At 31.3% G+C, this 20937-nt stretch overlaps 1 protein-coding gene across 1 annotated transcript; it reads left to right on the top strand.

Annotated features, from left to right (window-relative positions):
- Positions 1-9932: 9932 nt before the first annotated feature.
- On the top strand, positions 9933-20642 carry LOC143249258 (uncharacterized). Its single transcript, XM_076498780.1, has 5 exons — positions 9933-9985; positions 10277-10378; positions 11981-12085; positions 12320-12395; positions 18641-20642. Exons 2-5 carry the CDS (start codon positions 10301-10303, stop codon positions 18790-18792), a joined length of 411 nt encoding a protein of 136 aa, XP_076354895.1. The 5' UTR covers positions 9933-9985; positions 10277-10300; the 3' UTR covers positions 18793-20642.
- The last annotated feature ends 295 nt before the right edge of the window (positions 20643-20937 follow it).

Raw genomic sequence — 20937 nt, forward strand, 5'->3', positions numbered from 1 at the left:
CCCTAACTTTGCAGTCCCATTTTCTACTATCCTCTGGTTGTTGGATGCAGCACACATATTCCCATTTGTTACAGTTAAGTATCCTCTTCCTACTGCAAACTGGAAGAACTATACCCAATGTTGCTAGGTTTTAGACCAGACATGTCATCTTTCTGGAACTTTCCACCTTTTTACCATACACTGGATGTTGATTTGTGATGGATCGGGTGTTAATTGGGTTGGAAATCAGACAGATTTTTACATGGAAACTCATCTTCCCTACAAATTATCCAATTGGCTTTGCTATAAGAAAACACATACCCTACCAATTACCATTTTGAGGTGAAGAGGTAGGTGATTATCTGCTTACTGTGGAACTGATGTGCAATTCTGGATACCATCAAATGTTGGATGAGGTCAAACTACCAGTATGGTATGTTGCACCTAGCCACTCAACACACAAGGGTCTCATTAATTAGTAATACGTAATATGGGGTTTATTCATGTTTTTCTGCCTTTTATGTTTGCAAGACATTCATGACGTAGTGAAGAGTGTACCTGGATCAAATGTAGTACAGTTGCCTGCTGAGATGTGATATTTTCTTTTGTGGTTCTTTACTTCATGGTTTCTCTTTGAGCACTTCTTAAAGGGGTTAATTTTTTTCACTGCCCCTCCACCAGTTCATTGTGGGATTCCAGCTATTTTGTGAGTGCAGGTAAGAAACTGAAAATCTATTTCAGAAAAATACCACCATTCACATTTCCTGCCTAGCCTCCCCACATTTGGTGATATGTAGTTGTAGCTATTCTAACCAAGCTTGAGGTGATTAATGAGTGCAACTGTGGAGAGGGTGCTGCTGCATGATAATTTACATGTGGATATGCAGTAAGAGAAGGTGGAAGGCTAGTGGCAAGCATGGAAAATTTATACCATTAGCTGGCAGTACTAATCGAGAAAAGCTACTTTATGAGAAGAGATAAATATCTCCTGGAAATACATTTTCAGTTTAGGAAAGTGTTAACTTCTTTAACTTCACTTCCCATCATCCAAATGCTTCAAAGGAAGGCACAATTACTGAAGAATTAAAGAGAATTGATATGAAACTGTAGTGAGAAAAACAATATACACTCTGAACTAAAATCACTTCTTTGAACAATTAATATTAACTTTTTTTTACAACAAACAAATTTTCAAGGAAATTACTTAAAAGTCAGTACTGCACTTTCAACATGAAAAAAACACAGGTATCCAAGGAGGAAAAACCAGTTTTCCAAAGATAACACAAAAATGTATTATTTTTATCACACCTCTAAATGATAAAGCTAACTCCAAGAAAATGAAAAATATAATTAAGAAATCTGATCTGTCAATTAAAGTTATAGGATGTCTAAGTCTAATCCTAAATCACCAACTTTTACAATCTCAGTACATAACCCTATGATGTAATAAAAACTGTTGTCTTATAAAATTGTGTTTACAACCTAAAGATGGATGTCTTCTCTCCAATGTTGTGTACCAGCTTAAATGTAACATCTGCTGTCATATGTATGTAGTGGAAGCTAGAAGAACTCTATACACAAGTATAGTGGAACATATAGACTCTCTTTATAAACAACAACATGAAAGAAGCACATTTGCAGATATTTTTTAACTAATCTTAGACAGTAACATATGACATGAAACCACCAATCTCCATACAGATCCTCACCAAAACCACCAAGTACACTGACAGAAAATTGAAAGAAGCTCTTGGTATCAAACATATATAACCACAGATAAATAGAGAGAAATGATAGTGCCTATAATTTTAAATATTTTATTATTTCATCACATCTTTTATTGTTTTAATCTATAATTTGGATAGAACTTTTGCTTATTACAAATAACAGTTCATTATTTCATCACTAAGCTTTACAACATAATATGTCAAATGCATTCTGTAGACTCCATTAGAAATTATTACTTAAACCATTTGAAGCTTTGTACTGCTGGTTATCATTTGTGTTTCAGGGGAACACTTCTGAAGAAGCTGTAAAGAGAAATGTTGAGTGTTCAATTAAAAAAAAACAACAGTTTTATATTATAAGTTTATTTTCTAGTATTAATATGTATACATTTTGTACTTTGTTCTTCTAATTTTTGCAATTTTTTATTTGATTTTTTCAGTTGAGTTCCATTTATATTTGGATTTTAAATTTGGGGATATTATTTAATTTTTTCCTGTTTGGTTCATTTGATGAATTTCTTTCATTTCTGCCTTAGTTGGATTTTGTTTGGTTTATTCTGTTTTATATTTCACAGTTTTCCTTATTTTTACAGTATTTGCAACTATGCTTAGTTAAATCAGTTCAGTTTCAGTTTAAACCTCATCCTAAATACAGTTTTATTTGTGTGTGTTTACATTATAATTTGTATTCTGTGACTTTTAATTTTGTTTGTATGAACAGCTCATACAAAGATTTATTTTGTATTATTATTTTGTTCAATTGGCCGTTATTCTATTCTGTATTTTCATTTAGTCAGTGGCCTTTTTGTGCTAGTGTTTAGCGAATTTTATTTACCTTGTAGTTTTGTCTTATAATATTCTTCTTCCTGCATTTGGGTTTCTTTTCTTTATAATGTAATTTTGTATTTAGTTTTAGTCTTTTATTCAGTTCTGTTTATTTTATTACTGTATTTTATTATATTTTCACTTTAAATATGTTTAGTTATTTTTATTCCATGATTTTTATTAACATTTTATTTCTTGTTTGCAATAAATGTAGGCATCGTTGTATTTAATATTATTTTACTTTTACATAAATTATGTTTATTTGACAGTTCTGTTTAGTTCCTTTAATTTGTAATTCATATTTAGTTTAATCAACAATCCTAAAATTTTTATATAAGAGAAGGTGTATCAGTAATTTTGTTTTATGTGTAAAGATTTTTGTTTTATTTATACTCTTGTGATTTCTTTTATTAGCTGTCTGTATTCAAAATTATTTTCTCCATATCTTTCTGAAATCTTATGTATAACAAATATTTGCTGCTTTTTCTGTAAGGCATTAATATACCCTTACATACCACAGTCAGGCCAGCACAGTCAGGTGGTTAAGGTACTTGATTCGTAATCTGAGGGTCACTGATCTGAATCCCCATTACATCAAACGTGATTGCCTTTTATACCATGGGGACATCATAATGTTACAGTCAATCACACTGTTCATTGGTAAAAGAGTAGCCCAAGAGTTGGCTGTGGGTTGTAATGACTTCCCCCTAGTCTTATTCTATTACATTAGGCACAGCTAGTGCAAATAATCCTTGTGTAGCTTTGCACAAAATAAAAAAACAAACAAAGAAACATACCACAGTCTTTCAGAAGAATGCCTCATTATTAATAAGACTTCCAAAAAAGTTGGAATAAAGTAATTGCTGCATTTTTAATAATATGTCACAAGGGAATGAAGAGATTGAATCCAAAATTTATTTATCACAAAATATATAAAAGGAATACTTCCCTTAGGTCAGAAAACTCAAGCATTCAGTCTCCTCTAGGAGATACTAAAATCCAAGATTGCTTTTAACTATTTCTTTAAGTTTTATTATTATTTCTAAAATTTTAATTAATTATGAACTCAAAGTACTATACAGGTTTTATAATTAGAGATTATGCTCTACTATGGCTTATTAATTGCTTTCACTTACGTTACTACTGACATCTCTAGAATGTATTGTTAGTCAGCCACTGTAAAATTGTATTTAATTATTTATGATATATGTGTGAAGAGACAGCATCATAAGTGACATTAAAAAGTAAACTGATGTTAATCAAAGAAAGACAAACATATTGAAAAAAAGATAGTTTGATTATAAGACCATTGTCAATGGTGAGAGTAAATACAGCAGCTATTTACATATCTTCAGTGGTCTATAGTACATGCAGATTTAAATGTTTTATCTATAGGTGGAGGAATTTCTTATATGTGAACTTTGTAAAGTTTCAGAAACTTGTAATGTCAACAGCTGGTGTGAAGGAGAAGGTAATTCATATATACATAGATTACTGTCTTTCTAGAGCTACAGATCTGCATTTAAAGTAGACTTAATTTCAAAGTGGATATGTAAGTGTTAATTGTTTGTTAAAATTAAAACTCGATACTATGTATGCAATTTATTATTATCATTGTATGATCTCTTAACTAATCAGAGAAATATTGTTGAGTTGGGTCTCCACCATGGGCAGCCTCAGAAATATTTTCAAGGCAGAGCAAAATATGAATGTAGGGGATCATTTTTTACAGTACAAGTCAACAGACAAAAAGAATATGTGTTATGTGTGCTTAAATGCAAATTTATAGTTTTAATAAAAATGAGAAAAAATGCTGAAAATAAGTTACCATCATAATAAGTGAAATTTTTTGTGAAATTTAAGAGGGGAATTATACCTCCTCTTGCCTCTTCCAGTGGGCACCCATGGTCCCCACCAAAAACAAAATTATGCAAAAGCTAAGTATCTTACAGGGATTGGTAGGGTACAACCTATTGATCACTTTGCTGCAAATAGAAAGGTTGAAGTCTATATGGGTAAAAGAGTCAAATAACCAAAGTAAACCAGGTTTGAATGATGGTCCTCAGTCAAGCCAATATGAACATGGTAGCAGCTTACCAATACTGTTGATTGCTCATCTGCCATCATCTTTCTAAATATGTCTCTTTTTGTGATTAGGGATCTCTTTTGGAATTTCCTTGAAGGCAAAAATTTTGGTACAGGTTCTTTGCTTTTAGTATTTATTTGCATCATCATTTTTTCAGCGATAACCCTTGTTTGATCTCAATTATGTCATTTTTTGTTCTTAGGTATCATATTGTGATCACATCCACATCTGCTTCACTAGTAACATTCTAAGCAATATGTCACCTTACACTTACAGGTCAGCTATGAAAATGATGCTTCTAGCATTTGTATGTTTGGAATAACTGATATAAGATTTTTTTAAGACAAAGTATATTCTTAGTGAAATTACAAATGATGACCAGAAGCCAATTTTTAGTCCTACATCACTCCAACTAACCCTAAAAAAATATCAGTGTAACTTTGATCTCTTTCAGATTTGATCTACACCATTTAATTAATCATAAAATAAACTGTACTTGTACAAATTTGTATAAAATACAGCATAGCCCTAGATTTAACTGTCTGAAAATAGTTTAGGAAACTTTATCTGGTTAAGATAGAGATTTGTTGTCAAAGAAAATTCAGAAATTAAGTAATATGAAACATTAACCACATTTCAATGTGAAAGTCCCTCAGCTGTTGAAGACATTCAGTATGGCCACAACTGTAAGAAACATTACAATGTACCATTAATGCATGTACTTTTTGGTTTAATTCATTAACGTATAAATACCATGGTGTTTCATCCATTTTTTTCATCTACTAAAATCCATTACTAACAATGCTAGTACTAGATTCAAAATTTAAATTTATTAATTACTGTTGTGGAATTTTAGGATATTCTTAGCTATAGTATTGTGTAATTAGAAAATGGAAACTTATGCACAATATTACAGTAGTTCTAACCTCTCTCCTTTTATTTTTTTCACAAATTATAAATTAAATGTATTCTCTGCTCTTGTAAAATTTTCCCATGTATCAACTACTTACACACAGTCCTCATACATTATTATGTGAATGAACAATTACAAGAACAATAAACTTGTCCCTTGCCAACACTGTAGGCTGTGATTATACATGTTAAAAGTTCTGATTTTCTTGTTGCAATTCTGTTGAAAAATTATAATTTGCAAGTATAGATGTTGCTTAAAATTCACATATTCTTGGAGGATTACATTGTAATACTTTCAAGCTTCTTAATTATAAAAGCATTAAAACAAAGTTGTGCTGCACCATTCACATTTCCAACAAACTTTTGTGCCTTTGGTTTATTCAGAAGGCACTCAGAAGTTATCATCAATGTATAATTAATGTATTAAGAGTATTAAGGTAAAATCTTCCTATAGAACAATAATCTGTAACCACAGTGTCAAAGAGAATATCACAGGGTGGGTGAGAGAAAGGACTGTAAAGTAGGAATATATTCTTGTAATACCACCATGGACTATGAACACTTTTCTTTATCATTTATATATATAATTTCTGTGGGACAAAACATTTATTTTTTAATCACACTGTTTGTACTGGGAACAACAGGTATTAGGACCAGAGACTTTTCTGCTGCTCCTTGTTGGTACCTTACTATTCCTTCTTTTGTTTTAACACCTAATAATATACAGGATTTAAACAAAACTACTGTAACAATAACCAAATTGAGCAGCTAGCTCAAAAATGTTTTGTATTTAGTTTCTAAGTAATTTTAAATAATTATGAATTTAGCTGAATCTTTTATCTACTGCTGTTATGCTACAAAGACTTTTCTTGTACACATAGTGAGGCTGGGCATGATGTAGTGGTTAGCATTTCTAGATTGTGAAGCAAACATGAAGTGTTTGCTATTGTTGCAGAAAAAGCAATCTGTACTTTGGGGACAGTGGGTTTACTACAGTAGTGATGCTCTAAACTGACAAATAAAATCTCAGTAATTGGTGGTGGGTGTTATTAACTACAGTTGCTTTTTCTTTCGTCTATCAGTTAAAAATTATGAGCAGCTATACACAGACAATTATTGTGCAACTTTGCACAAATATTCAAAAATAAACAAACTTATCACGTGTACAAAGAATGCCATTCTGATGTTGGTTCAGTTTTTAATTATTCAGCAAAAATAGAATATCTATAAATTAGTAAGCAGGTTTAACTTTACTCATATCTAATGTCAACTTTATTTGACATATTAATTTCAGATTAGTTTTATGTTTAACAACCCTTTCCAGGATTAATCAAGCACCACATCACAATGCTATTTTTAGTATATTTATTTTTGCTTTCTTACTTGTAGGCCCCTCCCAGTGAATCAGCATATGTTAAAAATTGGGTTCTCATACCTCAGGTGGGCAGAGAACAGATTGCTCTTTATGTAGCTTTATGCTGAACAACAAACAAACAAAAACGAACTTACTCATAGATTTATGAACAATTAATGTAAAGTATTAAATATTATTTTTATAACATATATCAACTGTAGTTTAATAATAAATAGTTACAGATTTAAAATTATTTAATGTTATTATGAAAAATTATTGTATAGAGATTTAGTATTGTATATTCAAGTGGTTTTTGGACCTTTAACATATTGCTATACTCCATATCAACATCTCCAGTCATGCTCTGTCTGATAGCCATGCATCATGAAAACACCTCTGCAGCATAGTTTCCTTTGCAAATGGAATGGTTCCATTGTACAACTGTCTTGTCAAAAACTTACTACTTCTCCTTGTGCTTTCCATAGGCCATCTAGTGTACAAAGGTGACAGTTTCCCACTGTCCATTTCAACATGTTTAATGCACAGAAATTCAAAGGTGTTGTGTTTAGCAACTTCACCAGAAGTCTTTATATGAAATAGCATGAATAACCTTTTCATTCTCCACTTGATTAAGATATGCAACAGTTGAATGGATATGCCATAAAGTAGCTGGTGTTACTTTTCCAACCTCAGATCTTTTTTGATAATTTTGTGTACTGTTGCCTGGAACATATGGCTTTTGTTACTGATCATGATGTTTGTGTAGTGTTACTTATTACAAGATGAGGCAATGCTTCTTGCTGAAGCTGGGATACAACTCATTACAAGTCACTTTTTGGATGAAGGTGGTTATCAAAGTTGATTCAAACTCCTTTATTTTTCAATGCAATTAACAACAAGGGATCTTGCTTTCTTGGAAATTATAAATCTTAAATATGAATATATTATCACACAAGTTTATGAACATCTAGTGGTGGAAAGGGCTGTTACATTACCCTCCAAAAATCAGTTAATTTTCAGTGGTATAAACTACCTACAAAGTATCATGAGATACAAAGAATTAGTTCTGATACATTTTGTTCCACTGGAACTTTATATTGGTTTTGGTTGTTATGTAACTCAGTGATTTGCACTGTTTCAGTGTAATATAGTGAACCCTTTGTATAATGTAATGATATATAATCCATGTGATAGGAGAAAAATTCAGTGTAATTGATAATTTCAATACTGAATATAACAGCAACAGAAACATACTGGCCCCTAGTTGTACCTCCTCACATGATCTTCCATAATACTAACTTTGTTTGAAGTATCAGGTTTTTAAATTCAAAAAAGTATAAAAAGTTATTGTTACAGATGAATAAATAATAAAACATGATGTACATAAATCAGGTCATAATCTGAGTTTAAGTCATTCTCACGTGTATCATAATTGAATTACTAATGTATGTGAAATTTAACTGAAGAGACCTTTGATGTGCTTATCTTAGCAATAACTGTTTCAATGAATTGCTTAAATTAAAGATAAAAATTTCTTCAGTGTTAAAATGATATTCTGGTGTTTTTCGCTCCTTGATATTATAGTACAGATCATACAAACAGTGACTTAGAAAATATGCTGGCTTCATGTCATCCTTTTTATTTGCAGGAAGGACAAAATGAAGGTGCTTTAAGTGCAAATCCAACTGTGTAAGTTTTTTTATAGCATTATATTTGTGAATAGTACAATATAACCTTACACTGATGTGATATCTTGTAGATACATGGAAGACCTTAATGTGAACTACTGCTGCTCCAAGAAAATCCTTCTGAAACATTTTGCATTGAGTTTCCCAGTGTATAAAATTAACCTTTCTTCTTAATTACCAGTTTTAAAGAAAGCATAGGTAAAAATCTAATTTCACTGAAATTTATTTTAGGACAAACAAATTTAAATTTGTTTTATTGATATGGTACATTTCTTTACAAGTTTGTTTCTCAAAAACAGTAAATATTTTTGCAAGATTTTAATGTGTCTTGGTTGGTTCATACTGTTTAATAGTATTTCTGAGGCTTTATTTGCCCTTGCCAAGAGTGATTGATAAGGGATGGAATTCCCCCAAATTAGTACAACTTGCATGATAGGGTGGGCTTCTTATTTATTTATTTTTATTATCTTAAACAGCTTGTCTGTTGGACAATCCAGAAGAATGAATAAGTAACATCAATGCCACACATTTTTCAACCTCTATAAATATAGATACTGTGGTGAACAAGAGACAGTTAAAGACATCATACCGTAAAGTTTTGTTTCTGATAACATATGTGATTATTTAAATATATTACTTACATCTTCTTTGGTTCATTAAAGGAATATGAATAATTCCTTGCGGAGATATGTTGTGTTTGTTAATTTCATTAATAAATTGTGGTGTATTGTGTAACAAGTGCACAGGTTTACTGCATGTATTACTGGGAAAAAATAAATATACATTATTTGAGCATTTTTCGTTGCAAAAGAGGTTTAAAATGTTTACATATTTCATTTAATTTGCATTTAGATTAAAAGAAGATAATGTGACTCACAAGAAGAAAATAAAAAAAATAAGTAAAAAGTGTAAGTTCATTTTATTTTATTGGATATTCATTATCTATGAACTTCAAAGTAATACTGTAATGTTATAAATAAAAAAAATTACAGAAAAAATTATTATTTTCACAACACATTATACAATGTGATGAAACTGATCAGTGATAAATATTTCAAACTTCAGTGTTGTTTGAGAAGATTATTTATTGGTGTTGTTGAATATTAATTAATACATGTAGATGAATCCTGTTCAAGTGAAAGAAATTCAGTAATTTAAACAATATTTGGAAGGTAAACTTTTTGTTGAGGTGAATTGGGAAAGTTGGTACTACCTTTCCCAAACACTCAGGTTTCTTTAATTGTAATCCATCATTTATTTTTTTTATGTACACATTTACAGAGTTATTAATATATGGATTTTTATGATAAAAATAGTACGTTGATCTAATTCTTATTTTACTCATCAAACTGTAGGTTCAAAGCTTTGTGAAATTGATGAAGCCATCAAATTCAGCTTAAGTTACACAAATTTAGTAAGTTAATTTAATTGAGTTAGTCAAAACATTAAAAAAAATCTAAACTATTTGTGAAACATTTATAATACACAATTTTATAATTAAATTATTAACTAATATATGTCATAAATGTATGTGATATTTAGTTTTCAGATTAAATGAACTAATACTTAATAAAAGGTATAATTTAACCAGAAAGTTATCTGTGCAGGTTTTTTTTTTAAACAGAAAGATTAAGTTGATGTTCAAAGGTCTGTGACATGATCGTTAGAAAAAAGTTAACAATAACATAAAATATTGATTTCACAGAATATAGAAGGATGTTTGAGAGCCATGAATGAACTCAGTAAGCTTCCGCTATCCCAAACCATCTTGGCCAAAGAACCAGATATTGTCCAGACAGTTAGGAAAGTTAGTATTTTAGCAGTAATATTGGTTATGAAGTGAATATAAATATTGTGTTATTAATGGAAATCATTTAAAGGGTTTATTTAAAACATATAAATGAGAAAGAAAAAAAACTGAGATATTAGTGCTTATGGTAGTGTCATTAGATATAGATGAGTGTACATCTGAAGTTCAATGTGAGAGTATTATTTTGTTTATACAGTGCAAATGATAAAATGAACTATTTTCAGAAGTGATAATTATCACAGGTTTGCTTACATAACTGTTTACAAGTCATTTGTTGTATGGTTCAGTTGTTATGAACTGACATCATGTTATTCAAATCATCTGAGTGAGTGTGGATCAGTGTAGGTGTAACAGACAATTTCTAAATTGAGTTTTACAGCTTGAATTGTAATGACAGAGACAGAAGAGAATCATGGGTGTTCTAAAGTAACTGAATCTGCCTATGTGGGCTTTTACGAAAAAGAGACAAATATTTAAAGCTCTCGATACAATTGTGATAACCAATAGTGAAACAGAGATTTGTACATATGTTTGACTTGTTTTGGATATATTCTAAAATATGTGGATTGTGTGCTATTTGTTTCTTGTTGAAATTTATTGCCAACAAGTCACAGGCATCTCTTATAAAGAATACAGCTCAATAAAAACATGAAAAGTGTCAATGAGAAACCAGTTGTCTTTGTTCATCACGTTTTTTGTATACACATTATATGCATATATTTCTAGTTATTAACATATGACATCTACCATCTTCAAAAAGACTGTTTTTATATCATGGCAAAACCAAAATGTGCTCTGGTTGGAAAGCAAAGATACTGACCAGTTATTTTAGTTGACAGTTTTCAAGTATTGATTTTTACTAACTGAATGCTGCATGAAGGATATTACAGTTTTCTTTGGGTAAACGAGTTTTGTAAATGTTTTATCAGGAGACTGGATATTAAAAGTGTTTTATGTATCAGAAATTTTGTGTCATTTATATTTTATTATTTTGATATTTTTCTGTCTTCTGATGTGATTTTTATAATTCCAAATTCCAAACCACCCAAATCACAAGAGCTCTATTTCTTAGGGCCTCTGGTGGTTTAGCAGTAAGTCTGAAAGTTTCTAAATTTAAAAATTATGTTTCAATACCTGTATTTGGTAAAACACAAATAATCTATTATGTAGCATTATGCTTAACAACAAACAAACAAAAAAATGTTTGGGTACTATGACATATTGCAACCCAAGTTGGTGACAAATAGGATAGGCAGATTACACATTGTAAGATTTACAGAATCTCAGTACATTTCTTTAATGTAAGTTTTAAGAACATTTTATTATTACCATTATATGTAACTCACCATACCTAGTTATTGTGATGTAAGTTATCGTGTTAAACATGTTGCATCTTTTTATGCTACCATATATACAATCTATTGACAGAGATATACATCTTGAAATCATTAGAACAGAAGTACACAACGTATGGCTTGCAGGCCAAATTTGGCTAGTTAGCTTATTTTGTATGGCCCATGACATGAAATGATAGTGTTCAAAGTTGATTTTTTTTTTGATTTGATGAAAATATTTTTGTCTGTTATTAAATTATCACAGTGTTGCAAGTTCAAAAACAGTGTTGCAGTCCAAGAAAAAGCTCAAGAAATTTACCAAAAGATTAAAGAATATTTCTCAGTTGAAGAAGGAGAACACTTCAACTTGGTATGTTCAGAGCTTCTGTTGGTAGAAGATGAGTGTGTCAATAAGTTCTCTTACTATGTTTACATAAAATGTTATTTTAAGAGGAAAATAAGTTTTATAACTTTTCTTTATTTGTGATAAAATAGTTGTATCATGTGTTTATAACTATTGTTTTTAGTTTTATTACTGGAGACAATACTAAGTATTTATATTCTGTACTTATGTATAACATATATTACAAATATTCTACTTAAGGTGTTTGAAAGAGAAGTCAAAAAACATCAGCTGTGGTCAGAAGAACTTGAGCAGCATAGTGAGATTTCTACACTGTGTGAGTACTTTTTAAACATTTAAGAATCAGTGGTACAAAGTTCTTTATTTATGTGAAGGTACAGGTATATTACAACTAAAAAAATCCACAATGTAAATTTTGACACTTAGAAATTAAAAATTTTATGACTGGAAAAGATACATTTAATGGCTGCTTTCCATATTTATTTGAGGTTTCTAACTGAGAAGGAAATTTCTAGAAATATGGAAATACCTAAATTTACCATTAAAGGAAAGTAACTGCCTTCTTCTATGATCTTTGAGATTTACCAGTTGTGTTAATTATTACATTTCTTCAACATTTAAAATGTTAGCATTAATTAAAGCTGTTTTTGATGTCTAAATTGTTCAGTTAAACCTTTATATCACAGAACTAAAATCTGAGTTGTTAAAACATGATTACTTTTATTGTTAAAGAACTGATCAGTACAATACAATTAATTTATTACACCTATTTTGTATTATACTGTAAAAAATTAAACAGCTTACTAAAATATGTCATAATTACTAAGCAGTAGCATAGCCATAGGGAACAGTGATCCTTTAGCCTGGAAAGGTATGGAAAATAAATTATTGAATTTAAAGCTCCTAATAAAAACTATCCCTTATATTAGCTGCAGATGTGTTGTTAGTGTATGTATGATGCAAACTTCACAGATCTAATATTTCAGATATTTTGCTTCCCCCCCCCCAAAAAAAAAAAAAAATTATTGTTACTATGTGCACATAGCTTGCCTTATCTCATGTGGTGAATTCTTACATTATCAAGGCTACTAAATGCAGTTATTATCTTTTAACTCAGTGAATTTTTGCTTGTTACCAGTATTCGAACTATCAAACTCAGTGTTTGAACTAACAATTTGGACAGATTTATCAAAAACTAATTTAGAAACATCTTGGAAAACACATAACTATTTGTTACCATAAATTCATGTGTTGCCTAAGGATAAAAAAATACCACCAGAAAACCTGTTAGTTTATAAGTGAAAGTACCTGTGTGTCTTATAAGACAATTTTTTTGTACTTTAGATATTTAATAAAATATTTTGTAGTGTGAACAAACTGATCTAATTTCATTACAAGTCATTTGAGATATTAATTCTTACTTTTTGATTTTTAAAAGACTGTTTAGTGAATATCTGTCTTTCAATGCTGTAGGATCAGATTTCAGTTTCTTAAATTTAGTATTACTATTGAAAATAGTTAAAGTTAAAAATAGTTATCAAGTTTAAGAATTACTTAATTATCTAATGAACTGGAAAGTTTCAGTACAATTACTCACCTCCATACATTGAAAGCTGTTTTCCTTATGAAGTCATTCTAAGCTGCCTGAGAGATTTACATGTCACCAACTTTGTGGAAACTCCCACATAACTGTCACATGAAATATATGAACTTGTAATACTGGATGATGACATATCATGCAGCAAGACTCTCCACCAGTAATAGGGCAACACACTACCTTTTGCAAATGCTCCTTTTAGGTTCATATGCAAATATCCTCATTCTTTTTCTCAACACAGTTGTGCAAAGGATTATCTTTTACTGAAACTTGTTGACGTATTGTACATCAACAACTTTGTGTGTTTTCAACCTTCAAATATGAATTCACAGTTTAATGTGAATTATAATTATGCTGATGTGAGTACAGAATATCATTCACAATTGTCAACAGTTTGAAAGTTCCTTGTCTGTTGAGATCATGACAGCTGTCATCCAACTTGTGGTGAAGTCCATGTTGCTCTGCCAGGACTCTCATCTTCCATCCATGCTATACCATTTCCTTCACAGAATTTTCAGTTTGAAGTTAAGTGGATGAAATGAAGCAATTCTTTCTACCTTCTACCTTCTTTTGGGTACCTTCACTCTTTTTGAGGAACAAATTAAACTACTTTCAGGTTTTCTAAGAACTTATTTCCAAGGTATGCATCATTCTTTTTTCCTTATTCCATAACTTATAATGCTTCTCAATTTCTTTTAAATAAACCTTCAACTCATAATTTCTAGGTTTTTCTACATTCTACTAATATTTTCATTTATGCTTTATTCTTTCCAAGACATATATTTGTTTTTCAATATTATGTTGTGTCATCTGTACCTGACAGTTTCCTGCATACTTACTTAATGTCCCTCTCTATCCTTACCTGGATATCCAGTTTTTTAGTTAGATTTGCAATCTGCAGGATGCACTCTTAGTTGACCATGTCACTATCCAATAATTACATTTTCTGACTTCATAATTTCCTTATTACGCTTCTTTGTTACCTTCCCTCTCTCTCTCCATCTTATGATTAGAGTACTAATGAGCTTACGGGGTAGATTCATACTCTTCATTTCTCATCCATCGCATGTTTGACTTCCTTTGTACTTTCATTTCTCATTTGGTTCCTTATTATTGGGAACTTTTGGGTAGAGATACCTTATCGTCCTGTGTCTTTTTACTCACCTTCTCCTTTTTTTACCTTAGTTTAGTTCTCTTACTCCATCAAGAGCTCCTTGGCAGTGTCACTGATTTTCTGGTATCAGTTGCTGAGACAGCCTGAATCAGTCTTCCATTTCATCATTATTTCCAAGTTTTTACCATTGTTGCTCCTCTACATCTATCCTACAACCTCAACCATCCCTCTTCCTCATTCAGTTCCAGTTTCCCTGCTTTTCACCTCTTCCCATCTTTCCTCTACCTAAAATTGTCCCTCCCACTGCCCTAATAGTTAGTAACCATCCTGTCAGTTCAGGTCCTTTAGGATATTGTCTGTCTGTCTTGCCCCTCCTCTCCACCATTCATAGTTCATCTTGTCAGTTTCCTCCTCAAAACCTTTTTGTGGATTTAATTATTCAGGTTTATTCTTTACTTTTCCCTTCTCCTGTGTCTTTTTGATTCTTCACATTTCTTGCTACATGATTCTCATGCTAAAGATATGGTTTTCCTTTTTCTCCAGGCACATGTGACACATTCCTAGATAAACTTCATTCCTATTCTCAAATGTCTTGTCCTCCTTGACTCCAGAATTCTTTCACCTTGGCTTATGATTGCTCCCCATTTTCCATTCTTGCATTTCCAATCAATGGAGTCCTTTCTATCCATTTGGAGGAATGACCCCCTACCCTTAGTAACTTTTTCTTGGTTCAATTTTTCTCATTTTTGTGTTTTTATGATTTTTCTCCTTCATTATCTATATTATTTTCATCTCCTATCTGAAACCATACACTGTGATTCTGTTAGTATCTCTGGGGGCCTATAGTTTGTCTTTTTAATACCTTGGCCAGGATTTTGTCTTCTCTCTTGTCCCTGCTTACTTGATTTCTATGTTGTTTTGGTCTTCTGGATGTGAAATGTTTCCCTACTGTTCATGTGTTTGGCTCCTTTACTTCACCCTGAAGTCTTGAGGGAGGGGTATCCCTAATGACTTGAAGTGTAGGGCTAAGGTGAACCAATACAAGTCATTCTTTTCCTCTTTGACTTCTTGTCTCTCATAACCTAGTGAGTACACTCCTGTTCTTCAACCTCGTAAATCCTCTATTCCTTTATTTTCCCATTTCTGCATCTTTGAATTTCTGTTTTGGGCCTGTTCACATTAAGTTCATCTGACAACCTATCATGTCTCCAAGGGCTTTGGACTTGGTAGCAAATCAACTCTCAGTCACACAGGATTATTCCTAATAGGTGGTTACTACATCCTCTTGTATTTTGTTGGATTTATTCCCAATTGGGTACATCATTGATTAATATTTTTACTACTACTCTCAATATATCAAATTTTCCCAATATATCACTCAGCAATTCTGGCTGTGTATGCTCTCACTTAGGACTGGTTTCATCTCTTTCTGTTTGAGAACCCTTTTTGCCTTTTTTCATATCTCTTGGCATTGATTTGCAATACTGCTTGTTAGTTCTTATCAGTAACATTTTTTTGCTGGCTCAGTCTTTGGATTTACTGTTTTTCATCAGCTGGCATTCAGAACCCCTGTCTTTATCTCATTCAGTCTTGTTCCAACCTCATACATTTCTCTTTCACAGGGAGTGTCATCCCTTCATTTTCACAGCTCAGCTCCCAGTCAGATATTTCTGACCACATAACTTCTTTTATTGTATTCCTGTCACCCTTCTACCCTCTCTGTCTATCAATGAAATTATAATTTTTTTCATTGCTGATCTATCAACTGTTGTCTACCACCAGACCATTCTGCTATTGGTCATCTTTCAGCCATATCTATCCAGTTGTTCTACCAAGATTTATGTTTCTTTCATTGCAGGTTGTCAGAAAGCTTTGTCCTTGAAATTTCGCCTTTTTCACTTCCTTCTTTGTTCTTTTAACTTTCTTCCTGTTGTTCCTTATTCATTGTTCCCCTTGTCTGATTCCTTTTCCAGATTACATGCTCTTACTCTTGCCCTGTTTTAACTCTTGGCAACTTGATCCTTACATCGTCTCTCTTTCTTAAAACATATGTCCCTTTCCTTCTTGCTTGTAGTAATCATGGATATGATTTTTATGCATTGGATACCTCCCTTACTTTGTTTCACAGATCTTAGATCGTTCATTATTTTATTTTCTGACTGCTTGTTTCTTCTTAAGACTTAGGTAGCTCTAAAGAGAGATTTTAACTTTTTTCCCATATCTCTTACATTAATCTCAGCCCTCTATAATTTTCCTGACCCTGATCGCCTTTAGTGTCCAGTTTGGGTAGTCAGGTGCTTATTGGCATGCACAACACCATTTCGTAGTGTGGATATGCTCACAGGCTCTATCACACTTAATTTCTCCTACTTAATTCACTTTCTGGCCTAACACTTTCAATGACCCTTGGAAGAGATCATGCAAACTGGAATACAAACTATCCCCCACATTTACCATTTTCTCCACCATTTGGAAGTTTGTCTCCCTCAGGATATTACCTCTCTCCATTTGCTTTTCTCCAATCTACTCACTATCTTGAATGGGTAAGTGCCTCTTTTATTTCATTACCTGTTTATACTGTTTTCACACTAACTTCTTGGAACCTGCCTTGTGGCTTGTATTACCTCAAATGGTATAGTTACATTTATAAACCTGCATCAAGTCTGTGTAAGTGGAAAACGTTAAACGTTTTCATAAAGTTCATTGCTCATAAAGTTCCCACTGTTAAGTTGGGGATTTCCAGGATCACTTCAGTGATATGTGTCTGTACATATATTTCATTATTCATTCCAGAAATATTTCAAGCACTGGGAGACTGTCTGCTCACTTCCCTGCCTTGAGTATGCTGGATTTTCAAATTAGGTTTTGTATTAATTCGTTGCACTTTCTCCAGTAAAAGCCCTTTGCAGTGGTTAGATTTAATCGACTCTGGACACTTCTCCGATTTCATCCCCAATGTAAATTCCTCCTACCCCAGTCTTTGAGTGGAACATGGGAGATCCCTCCTATTCCTGATTCACAAACACTGGGGTAGTTGATTTGGAAAGTTCCTCTCCAGTTGTACAATCCCTCTGCAGAGAGTCAAATGGGAGGCACAATGCAAGAGGAAGTAGGATAGAAGTGTCCATATCAGTATATTGCATGTCACCTTCTATTATATAATATGTCAATTGCCAGGTAGTCTAGATAGCCATATAGGGCAAAGTATTCTCCTCATCTGCCAGAAAATTACTTATTTCCCACTTCTGTATGTGAGGTAAGTAAATTCTACAATGGAAAACATAACCAATTGAATGGTCGTATCATTACTCTAGCCACACTACACCTCATGTATAATCAAATTGTTGTGTGCAAATGTTCAGCTGGTCATGTCTTTTTATGCCCATCCCTATGCTCTTCTCTTTCATGTTTTCATTTGGGTGAAGAGTGTACCCTGCATGAGATATGCAATATCCCATGAGTATTACCCATTTAGTAAGGCCTCACTACAGGGTTACATGCTTTATGTGCTTTCAACTTTATTCACTTTCCCCAAAGGGAATTCATCTAGGTATTTGCATTTCCACCAGTCCCTCCATCACATCAGTTTGGGGATCAAGCAACTGTTTCAGAAGTTTTTCGTTTTTTTTTCCTGAAAATATATAACTGGTGCACATTATTTTTCCTCATTTAAGAATGAAGTTAATTTGGAGTGTGAAAAGTATATTTAATTAGCTATACTTATTACTAGATTGCTTTTTATAATTTATTGAATAGATAACTTGCTTTGATTGCTAATTAATATTAATTAATTATTAAATTGTATTATTTATTAAAAAATATGCTGTTAAGTACTTTGCTATTTGTACAGTGAATTCTTCTAGTACGGAGATGCACTTGAGTTTAAAAAGTGCAGTCCATCAATCATCTGATGTTCATGTAGAAAATGATGAGTCAAACTCTTTGACTGATCGTACCTGCAGTATTGAAGGAACAAGTGACAAAGAAAAGCATCATGGCTAATGAAGAAGATAAAAAGGTAACTGTAATAACTACTGCTACAACAGTGTCTTAAGTGATGTGTGCCATCTCTATAGAAGCAAACATTCAAACACTTGTTTAGGTAAATATTCTCATGATATCTACAAAACCATAGGTTTATGTTGTTATTAAACAATATTTTGTGTAATTATAACATACACAGTTCTGTAGTGACTAGTATTACTGACAAACTATTTATGTTACATCTGTTTATTAGTTTTTAAAAACATTTCCACTTTCTAACGTAAACCAAGGGTGTTTTCCTTTACATGTTGATGATATTATATACACTGTATTTACTAGAATACTACTGAAAATAAATGTAAGTGTACATAAATTCACAAAAATGGGATGGCAGGAACATACTGGATAATATTTAATAGAAAAGTTTATAAAGACTCAATGAATATACAGAAATATCCCTTTGACTGCTATTATTATGAAAACACCTTAGCTGTCAATAAATATCCCATTACTTCATACCTCTATAATCACAGTTTCTTTTAATTTATTCCTCTTTCTTTAAATAACATTTTGAAATTGTTCATGGAGAAAAGACACCATAGCTAGTACTTTATCATTGTCTTTGAAATGTTTTAAATAACTAAATTCTACAACTGTGAAAGAAGAAAGTTTCTAAACTAACATTTTCTTTTTTGCAACTATTACTATGATTTTCTGCAAAACTTGTCACTGTGTTTTTGTTATTTAATTTCAATATTTCTTCACATTAAAATGTGTAATACTGGTTAAAGACTGATTTAGTTGCTATCTGAATTGAACTTTAATAGTTGATAAATCTAACTTTACTCCATAAAATATTTCAGAAATCATATTTTAATACAAAAACAACTTTTTATTCAATCAACAAAGGGTTACTTGTTTGTGGGTGCCCACAGAAATATTTTCAAGAGGGTCAGAACACATATGTAGGGATTCAGCTTTTACAGTGTATGTCAACAAACTAAAAAAAATGTGTTATGTGTCTTTAAACACAATTACTACAAATATTTAGTTTAACTATGATGTTAAGTTTATATCATAATGAGTGCAATTTTTTCGTGAAATGTAAGGGGGAAATTCCAAATTCCCTCTCCTGCAGATGCACATGTAATAAGTTGACATTTATTTGCTCTTTCTTGAGTATTTAATAAAAAGTTCATTACTACAACCAATAATTTAAAAGTATTTTAATATATTTTAAGAAAAATGTGTCAGTAAAATACTATCTGACAGCATGCAAGATGTGTATTAAAATTAATGCATAAATCTTGGGTCATGTTATTTATTGTTATTTAACGTACATATTTTAAATATTACTGGTTAAATAATTTTCTTAAAAGCGTATTTCTAGAACACCCTAATCCATGGTATGGAACAAGTGTAAAGTATTTGATGTGTTTAGTTATGATAGGAAAATTTATATGATAGACTTTCCATTTTCACTGTGTTCATTAAAACTGAGATTTTGTGTGTTATTCTTGTTTAATTGCTAACACGTTATTTGTTATACTATCTAGTAAAACAAGTTTAGGGTAATTTGTTTGGTATTTAGTTACTGGATATAAAAACAACTGATTTTTCCATTCATTCTTGAATATGCATGCAGGCATTAAAAGAATATTTGTCAGTATTCATTTGTTTTGTTTAATGTTCTGGCAGTATGATAATAAGTTCTCAGTATGAGAAATAACAACTGTTCAAACTTTAACTCTATGATGAACCAAAGAACTAGAGCTTTTAAATAATCTTAAAACTGGTTAAGCTTGTAGTAATTGAAATTATTGGTAAAGGACATAGCAATAATTTAAATTCTAAAATTTAAACTTATGATGTTTTCTTGATCATTGTCTCTAAAAAGTTTTAAATAAATAAATTTTGCAAATGCGAAAGAAGCACATTTTTAAAATAACAAATGTTTTTCTGAAAAATTGTATATTTGTTTTGTAGTTAATTGTCACAAATTACTTCTATTGAATTGTATATCATTTACATATTATTAGTTTATATTGGCCTTTGTAATAAATATTCCAGATAAAGATTGTTATTATATTTCTTTTATATCAAATTTGTTTCATTCCTCATTACTGATGATATAAAATAATAGTTTTATATTTATTATGTTTG

The sequence above is a fragment of the Tachypleus tridentatus genome, chromosome 4, assembly GCF_004210375.1.
Source record: "Tachypleus tridentatus isolate NWPU-2018 chromosome 4, ASM421037v1, whole genome shotgun sequence".
Classification (NCBI taxonomy): domain Eukaryota; kingdom Metazoa; phylum Arthropoda; class Merostomata; order Xiphosura; family Limulidae; genus Tachypleus; species Tachypleus tridentatus.

What these genes read in the sequence shown, in the direction of transcription:
- LOC143249258 (XM_076498780.1), top strand. Translation starts at nt 10,301, where the DNA reads ATGAATGAACTCAGTAAGCTTCCGCTATCCCAAACCATCTTGGCCAAA. An exon ending in TTGTCCAGACAGTTAGGAAA is followed by an intron (nt 10,379 to 11,980) that starts GTTAGTATTTTA and finishes AAATTATCACAG; the next exon opens with TGTTGCAAGTTCAAAAACAG. An exon ending in TAGTGAGATTTCTACACTGT is followed by an intron (nt 12,396 to 18,640) that starts GTGAGTACTTTT and finishes CTATTTGTACAG; the next exon opens with TGAATTCTTCTAGTACGGAG.